Genomic DNA, 9603 nt, shown 5'->3' on the forward strand with positions numbered 1-9603 from the left:
CAGAGCTCCCTGCTGCCAGCAGGGGCAAGAGAGGGCCCCTCTCCCCGGAGCTCCCGTGCTGCCTGTCAGCAGTGGGGAGAGAGGGCCCCTTCCCCCAGAGCTACCTGCTGGTGGCAGGGAGAGGGCTGTGGGGGGTGGGTGGGGGGGGGAAAGAGTTCTCTGTCCCCAGCCCTGGGGCAGCACTGCCTGCCCCCCAAACTCCTTATCCCCAGCCCCACTCCAGAGCCCACATCCCAGCCAGAGCCCCTCCATCCCAACCCTCTGCCCCAGCCCTGAGCCCCCTCCTGTACCCCTCATCCCTGGCCCTACCCTGCAGCCCTCACTCCAGCACCCCACCCTCTGCCCTACCCTGGGCCACTTCTCACACTCCAAACCCCTCAGCCCAACCCCCCATGGCTCTCACATTGAAGGGGTTTTTTTTTGTTTTTTTTTTTACCAAAGTGGCCCCCACTTCAAAAATAGTTAGGAGCACCGTGCTAGAGTGTTCACACTTGCAGAGAGTTGCAATAATCCCACTTGGAGATCCTGAAGGCCAGAATCACAGCGATCAGCCCTGAATCTCACTTATGAGGGGGACTGGGAAACTGGCAGGGAATAACTGTGTTTGCAAGTGGTTCTTTGCTTGATTCTTGAGTAATTAATGGAAAACATCACATTGGGCAGTAGTTGCCAAGATCTGCTGGTCTAGAAACAGCCAATTCTAAAAAACCGAATTTATGGCATACATTACAACTATATGTCTCTCTCTCTTTCTGATGATTCCAGTTCAAGTGCTTGTTTTCTTGATGGTGGACTGGATATTGCTAGCCTCAGTATGAGGCACTCTCTTTGGCAGAACTGCCTAATGCAGGGTTACTTTCACCTTCCTCTCCAGCAGCTGGTATGGCTACTGTCAAAGGTGCAATTCCTGGATTAGATGAATCACTGATATAAACCAGTATGGCAATTCTACTGTTCCTAATTGCAACTGAAGCTCTTGCATATTTTCCTCCCTAATGGAAAAATGTTGACACTTCATACACATGCAGCTCTCATGATAACGTTTAAATAGGACACTGCACACATTCCACTTGGAATTCCTGGGATCTTCCAGGAGCCATTTCTTATATCGTTCTTTTATTTTCATTTCAAGATAACTAGCCTCTTGTTGGATTTGTTACCACCTTAACTCACCTATTAGCAATCTCCTGATTACTGCTAGGTTAACATTAAAAAAAAGAAGTCTCTGTCCCCTCCCACAGTTCACCAGTCAGCACCTTAAATCCCATTCAGAACAAACTCCATTTGTTTGGATACACAGTCTTATTCTGCAGCTAAATGCCTTCAGCTGGACACTTATTTACATTGTAGCTTTCCAAACAAGTAGTAACCTCTAGATTGGTCAGTTCTTTGAACTGCTATTATTTTTACTGTCTCTTTAAATAACATTCCAGATAAATAAAAGTCTTTAAAATTATTTCAAAGTATTAATTTAATGATGTCCGTTCAAGTTTAAAACACAATGGCATTCCTAGGACCGCAGAAGACAAAATTGACATAACATAAATCAAATACTAAGGATCTAATGTCTGCAGACTACATATTTTGACATCAGTATAAATAAAAAATTGGTAGCTTACATGAAAATCAAATGAATCTCTTCACATATATGAACTACCAAAAATCAATGGTGGGCCAAAAAAAATTGTCTTTTGGTAGCACATGATGTTATCAAATTAACTGTTCACCCAAATTAGATTTGGAGCCAAACTCTGCATTTTTCCTTAACAGCAGGAAAATTCCTCTTAAACAAGAAGCTCAGGGAATCAATTTCTATAAAAATTAATCTCTTTAAAAAAATTTAGTCCTTAAGACTTTAAAGATAGCTCCCAATATAAGCCAAATAAAAGTCAATTGGATGTTGTCTTCTTGAGTCTACAAAGCAGGTTCCCACTTCTTTGTTGTTCTTCATGATTTTCCTAAGCAGCTTGAAATTAGTAAGACTCTGGTCAGTTTCACTCATCTATTCAAAACTCTACAGGCAATGTGAAACTGATCAGAATAACCTAAATTTCACAGGTTTCAGAGTAACAGCCGTGTTAGTCTGTATTCGCAAAAAGAAAAGGAGTACTTGTGGCACCTTAGAGACTAACCAATTTATTTGAGCATGAGCTTTCGTGAGCGATGAAGTGAGCTGTAGCTCACGAAAGCTCATGCTCAAATAAATTGGTTAGTCTCTAAGGTGCCACAAGTACTCCTTTTCTTTTTGCTAAATTTCACATTGCTGCTTTCCCAAGTAACAACAAAGACAGGAACTGAAGTACTCACAAAGAAGGATGATGCCCCACAAAAGATCTGCGGGAAATACAAAAGATGGAGCCCACTGAAGCAGGTCTCAGATTCAGCTGGTACCAGCACCTCCTTCATGCTGCCTTCTTGTTCTACAGAATATAATTTTTTTTCGTGAAAGCTAAGTCTCTATATGTTATAATTGCCAATACAGCCTCAAAATATGACCCAAATGTAATAGATGCAGTGACAACTGTTTGTTTGCAGAACCTAAAACTAAAGTTCTAATGTATTATGTGCACCATTCAGCTACATGGGTGCTAAGTCAGATGCCAATGATAATACTTTAAATGCTAACATTGTTTACTCTTTCATGGCTCAAAGTATATAAGAAAAGAGAGGGAAGATCATATTTTCAAGTTCTGAAACATCTAATGTGCCAGTTCATTTTGGCACCACCCATGGGTTCACTTGGTATATACCGTGACAGAAGTGGAGCTGATACGTAACAATCTATAATAATTTTATGAACATTGTATGTAATAGTGAGTGAGGGAAGTTATTCTACATTGGATTATAAAACTTTCCTGTGTGAATGCACTGAGCTAATTTACACTGGTGCTGTGGGGAAGAACAGGGAAGCAACATAATGGCTTCCCAGATAAGAACATCTAGGTACACAACAGAAAGACAATGGACAAGCTGTTAGTTTAAAAGTTTGTCACCAACAAAATGCAAGCCTTGTTCTGCCAAGGCTGGAAACTAACAGGTCACCAGGCTAACAAGTGACTTTGCCATTGAGAAGGAGTGTGATCAAAAGGACTATACACAACTTTACAAGGAGTCTCTCCCTGAGTCTGGATGAGAAATGGTTTGGCAGTTTAGGGAACTGAGTATGCCCTCCAGATCCTAGAGGTCTCAGAATAGTCTTCAGGAAATTAGACCAACCAGGGTCCCTATGTGGAAGATGGTTAAATGCCTGATAAACTAGGCTGGTTTATAGTTTTTAAGATACACACTACAGAGAGAACATTTGTTCTAAATAAATAAAATTTTGCTTTAAGGAAATTGTATGGCCACTGATTACCACTGTCTTTGCCCCAGAGGGTAACAGAATGTCAAAGTCTGAGCTTAACTCAGACCTGCAGAGGTGATCAAGTTTGATACTCAGGGGACTAAAACTTAACACGCAGTCTGAGAGCAGAAGTGTTAGGGGGCTTACTCCTTCACCCGCTTCCTTCCCTGGTCCTTCTCACATAAACAGAGAGCAACAATACCCAAAGTCCAAAGCTGCAAACAATTCGATGTTTATTGGGGTGAACTTCCAGCAAGCATGATTCCAGTTTCCTTCCTCAGTGTCCTCCTTCCCAGCTCTGACACCACAGAGCCTTACACCTGTGTCCTTGTTCATATTTTGTGTTGTTTGTCTTGTTGCTAGCATTGTTGTGTTTTAATGAACAGAAAACCTCATGACATGGGTGGGGGATGGCGTCAAAAGGCTGACCTTGCGGGGGGGAAGATGTGTATGGGAATGCAAAATGCTCATCTAGGAGGCCAGCACCTGTGTAATAGCTACCATGGTACCTGGAAATGGAATGGCAACCAAGGTGGTCCCCACAAGCCCTATGGAAATAATGAGAAGGGGAGGAGCTCACTGGGAATCAATGGAGGGGTGTGTAAAATAGTGTAAATCAACAGAAGATGTTTGGATGTGCCCCTCTCCTATGACTATAGAGGAGCAGGATCAATGGCCTATGCAAGGGGTGGACAATTGGGTGTACTGCGTATAAGGCGTTTTGCTGGGAATGTACATATTACTGGGGGCATAATTACACCAGCCCATAACCAAACTACACACATCTACATGCTGCTATATGGACTTTGGTGCACAAATGGACCTGTGAATCTTATTGCTGTAAATAAGCCAGGGCCCACTGCCTGATTCCATACCAAGTGGTCAAGCTGGTTTGGACAATATCCCATTTCTCTGTGAACATTCAATGGACTTATGATATGGACAAAAGCAAGCAAAACCTGCAGGGGCAGCTTGTTGCAACTGCCAGCAACTGGACAGATAAGATCGTGACCTTGTCGAAGGAGGAGAGGCAGTGTTTTGGGGGTGTCTAAGATGTTGGTCCATACTGCAGTGGTCAGGACTTGGTGTTGCTGTGGATTTTGTATTGTTAACTGTACTTGTGTTACGTTGCATAGGGAGATAACCTATAAGTAATGTAATAAGCCCTCCAAACCCTGCAGTGTACTAGACAACCCGGACCCAACCTTCTCAGGCCCACTCTAATGGGAAGTCTGGAACACTAATTGGAATAGGTGTGGTATGCCCGTTCGAGAGAAGGTGCAGGGCACTATACTACACAAGGGGCAGTGGGACAAATGGAATATCGACACCTTCCACAGTGATGCCTGGCCCTATCAGGAAATGTGTCGCCATATGTCCTATGCTTTTCCAGGGATACCTGGGCAGGAGGATCCCAAAAGAAAAAGAAAAAAAAGGGGGGGAGTGTTAGGGATATAGATATTCAGGCCTGTCTGTAAAGGCCTATACTCTAAGAATTTAGGTGTATTCTTACCACTTGGCTAGTTATAAAGATACAAAAGAAAGAATCAAAATCACTGTCTGCCGGTGTAAGGGCCTTCTCTTACTGTGAAAGTCTGAGGCGCTGTGCTTAGGCTAAGGCCTTTGGCTAAGCAGCAGAGGCAGCCATAAGCTAGGAATCGAACAGTCACATCCTCACATTCCAAACTAGTCACACTGAAATCAGGTGCTATTGGGCTGTTAGGAATACAATCCTGTCCTGATAATGCCTATCGCCTCCAGAGAAAGGGAAGTGCCTAGAAAATGTAAAAGGAAACTTAGTTTGATAGCATCCTGTCTGGCAAGAACTCACTTATCAATAGCTGGGATGTGAAATACTCACTTCTGTATTGTCTTGTCATTATAGTTCCCACTTTGCTATTGCTTGTCTGTATAATCTCTGTCTGGTTCTGTGATTGTTCCTGTCTGCTGTATAATTAATTTTGCTGGGTGTAAACTAATTAAGGTGGTGGGATATAATTGGTTACATAATCATGTTACAATATGTTAGGATTGGTTCGTTAAATTTCAGGAAAATGATTGGTTAAGGTATAGCAAAGCAGAACTCAAGTTTTACTATATAGCCTGCAGTCAATAAGGAAGTGAGTGGGTGGGTGTGGGGAAAATGGGAACAGGGAACGTGGGTAAGGAAATTGGAATCATGTTTGGCTAAGGGCAGGAATGGGAACAAGGACACAGGTGTAAGGCTCTGGGGTGTCAGAGCTGGGAAGGAGGACACTAAGGAAGGAGACTGGAATCATGCTTGCTGGAAGTTCACCCCAATAAATATTGAATTGTTTGCACCTTTGGACTTTGGGTATTGTTGCTCTCTGTTCATGCAAGAAGGACCAAGGAAGGAAACGGGTGAAGGAATAAGCCCCCTAACAAGAAGAATCGCATGATTCCATCCTAAGCGAGAGGTGATGGCCTGATATATAGGGGGCTAGCCTCAGAGAGGCCAAGAGAAGCCAGAGGCGCAGTTCATCCAGGGACTGTGACACACCACCACTTTTTTCTGCCTCCAGTCATGAAGAAGCCAAACCCAAAAAGCTTAGGAAAGCCCAGTGGGATTTTAAACCCCCCCCCCCTCCCCAAAGGGGAGCCAAGCAGGACCTATGAGCATCACCAAGACCAATTCAAGCCTGAAAAATTCAACAGAGCCCATGAATGTATTCAGACTCTACTGAAAAGAAGCCACACCCAGAGAACAGGCATGACCATATTTTGAACATTGTACAATTTACTGTAAGCGGTGTCTCAAAGGACAGAGCTTATTGGGTGAAGCTTGTAAAAAATACATCACTTCCTTCTTTCCCCAAAATCTGACCCCTACCTAGCATCATTGAGAGTCAGTACTCTTGCAAAACTTATTGCACCCTCCCTGCTGCCAGAAGCTGGGAATAGCAGAGGACATGGACTTCTAGCCAGAGCATTTCCTGCTCATGAAGATCACTTGCACACCTCCCGCCTCCCAACATTTAGTATTGACCAATATAGCTACTGGATATAGTGCTTTGACTAAAAGTTGACTGGTAAATTTTTAAAACCTTGGCTTAATGAGCTAGCAAAGACCTTGAGCACTAGAAAGGAGATTAGCAAGGTCTCAAGAAGATGACAGGATTTGAATAGTTCAGAGAACTATCAAGTCTAGTCTAGACTGAAGCCTTAAGTCAACCTAGCTACATCACTCAGGGCTATGATAAATTTCACTCTCTGAGCACCATAGTTAGGTCAACCTAACCCCTAGTGTAGATGCAGCTAGGTCGACAGAAGAGTTCTTCCATCAACCTAACTACCACCTCTCAGAGAAGTGGATTAACTACATCAACAGGAAAAAACCCTTCCGTCAATGAAGGAAGCTTCTACACTACCGCACTGCAGCTGTGCTGCTCTAGCATCTGTAGCCTTACTGTCTCATTAACAGAACTAGGACTCGAAAGAAGCTGATTGACAAGTTATTTTCAAGTTGCCAAGTTATGTGACTTCATAATTGTAAGTAGAGATAAAAATAGTCTTCTGAAATGCAGAGAAGGGAATACAAGATTTTTTCCCTATTATTATTAGGGAAATTATTCAATTATTAAAAACGTGTACAAATGAAGGCAATAAAATGAAGCACCTTGTCACCCATTTGTATATTTTGCATTTGCAAAATGTCAAAGTATAATAGTGGCTCAACACTAAGGCCTGGAGAATAGGTCCTTAGATCCGTACTCTCCCTTCAGTCCCAAAGTTCGGCTGAGACCTGGCGAAGCATAGTGCAAGAAAACTCTAGAGGACAAAGTGAACAAAAAGGATGTATGAACAGAGCAAGTCACTAAGCCTGGTCCAACTGACTCGGACTTGTGGGGCTGAAAACAACAAGGGAGATGTTCAGGCTCCGGGACCGGGCCAGGCGGTTGGGTTTCAGATCCTGGGGTCCAGCCCCCTGCTATTTCTAGCCCTACAGTATGCACCCAAGAGCCTGGGTCAGTTGACCCGAGCTCTGAGACACCGCCACGGGGTCTTTTACTGCAGCGTGACGTCCCCGGAGAGACCCAAACAAATTCACGCTGGGATCTGAGGGTCAAGCTGGATTTTCCCCCATTCTCTTGGGCCACCACCAATAACGCCTTTCTAAACCGAATTAAGCCCCAGTGACCACCGTCTCCTGCCACACCAGTGCAGCCCCATGGCTTCGGGGAGCGGGCACGGGCGGGAGGGCGCGGAGGAGCCCGTGGCTGCGCAGGGAGGACACGGACCCAGCTCCAGCGAAGAGCGCCGGAGACTTGGTTTGGTCGCTCCGGGGCTGTCAGCTCAGGGGCCGGGCCGGGCCAAAGCGGCCGCTCCCAGCTCTGGGGCCCGCAGGGAGCTCGGCTGGGCCCGCCGGGCTCGGGATGCCGCAGCGCCGCGCGTCCCCGCCACCGCCCGCCTTCGAACTTGTGGCCGGCCTGGGGGAGACTCAGACCCGCCCCCGCTCCTGGCTCGGCGGCATCGGAGCAGGGGGGTCGGGGTCACCCCGCTGGGAACCAGCCCCGCCGGCCCGCCTGACCCTGCGCCATGTTGTTGAAAGGAGCCGGTGGGGACCCGCGGAGCCGCCTCCGCGCCCCGTTACTCACCCGCCGCCCCGGGCGGCAGCAGCAGCAGCAGCAGCGCCCCGGCCGCCAGCGAGAGGAAGGCCCAGGGCCGCGGCGGGGCCGTTAGCTCCATGGCGCCGCCCGCTCGCGCCGAGATTGAGCCTCGCGCCCCCTCCCCTCCCGAGACCCAGAGAGACCCGAGGCCCCCCGCCCCCGCCACTGCCTCCCCCCCATTGGCTGCGGCGACCCCGTCAGTCCCGCCCCCTTCCCTTTAAAGAAAGAACCAGCCGCGCCGAGACGGCTCAGGGTGGATGCCGTTATCCCGCCCGGGGCGGGGGCGGGGGCTACAGCCCACCTGGTCGCTGTCAGCGCTGCTCGTGGGTAACAGCCGCCGCTCACCTTAATCTGCCCCAGTTAGCAGCCACAAACCCAGCAGAAGAAACATTGGTGGTGGTGGTGGTGGTGCTGCTGGACCCCCTGCCTTGGAGTGGTTTCCATCATATACAGGGTTTACACTTTGGTTCAACTCTGTCAGCCCCCCCCCCCCCCCCACACACACACACACACAAATTGTTCCAGCAGGCTTAAGAGGAAATAATATTTATGAGTTGTTAGGCTGAAACGGACTCCCTCTCTTGGGACAGAGAACCGGAGGCAGTGGGGTTGCAGTATTTCCAAATTTCACAGGGAGCATTAAGGAAAGTGAAATCTTTTACAGTTGGGGTGCTTGAAGTGGTCTCCATCATATACAGGGTTTACAGTTTGGTTCAATGGCTCTCTGTACCCCCGCTGCACAAATTGTTCCAATGCCACTGTCTACAATGTTAAGACCATTTGTGTTTTAACAGCTTATAAAAGCTTTAACTTCTGAATTTCAGTGTTGATTGTCATTGAATAGTGCCCCCCATAATGTCCCAAAACTATGAAAATGTAAATTGATAATCTGTAAAAATGCTTAAAAATAAACATCAATATTATCTGTTGAAATTATTTAAAAAATAAAAATTGAACTCTGCCAAGTCTACCTCAGGGGCTTTCCATTTGCATTTTAGTAGGACCTCCCATACTGCTACAGTTTCCAGTTCTAGTAGTTTGATTGTCTTATACAAGACTGTCAGGTCACCTCTCTGACTAGCAGCTTCAGGCACTTCACATTTTCTATCAGACGCCCTTTTGTCTTTCCAGCACTCCTTTTTACCTCTCTGTCTAAGCTCTGTATTCTTCTTGTGACTTGCTTCTCTACTCATATATATCAGCATTCATGCATTTTTTCTTTACTCCAGTGAAACTCAGACAGACTTGGGAGCCGCTAGTGGCTCTTTAATGTGTTTTGTGTGGCTCTTTGCAACACATGATATTAAAACACTGTGATTTAACTTTAACCAGTCTAAGTTATTAATCAGTCAGGATGCTTTTATTGTGTTACTAACCAATTGTAGAAGACTTGGTCATTCATTTTGCTGTGAGAATAATATATATTGAAAATGAAAGAATGAGTTCACACTACTGTGGCTCTTTTGGGTAATGTTGATTGCTAATTTGGCTTCTGAACCACTGAGTATAATGCTTTACACTTCTCTTTTCCATTGATGCCCAAGTAGCTTCACTAATCTGTTCTTCCCTTTTAGATTTTGTTATTAGAACTGCCTTTGTATTTTCTTGGTAGCACTCTTTGATGTTTTTGTA

At 45.7% G+C, this 9603-nt stretch overlaps 1 protein-coding gene across 2 annotated transcripts in view; it reads right to left on the minus strand.

The window, feature by feature from the left end:
- The window catches only part of RECK (reversion inducing cysteine rich protein with kazal motifs), a 143352-nt gene extending 135206 nt beyond the window's left edge, over nt 1-8146 (minus strand). The window contains exon 1 of one of the 2 annotated variants that reach the window (XR_006288804.1): nt 7960-8111. Coding sequence is in view for 1 of the 2 variants with exons in the window: in XM_037889848.2 (XP_037745776.1) it covers nt 7960-8050 (91 nt within the window). In the remaining variant the exon portion in view is untranslated. Of the gene's footprint in view, nt 1-7959 lie in introns of both variants that reach the window. The other variant, XM_037889848.2, reaches the window with a different exon arrangement.
- Nucleotides 8147-9603: the final 1457 nt, after the last annotated feature.

Source organism: Chelonia mydas, chromosome 2, assembly GCF_015237465.2.
Source record: "Chelonia mydas isolate rCheMyd1 chromosome 2, rCheMyd1.pri.v2, whole genome shotgun sequence".
Taxonomy (NCBI): Eukaryota; Metazoa; Chordata; order Testudines; family Cheloniidae; genus Chelonia; species Chelonia mydas.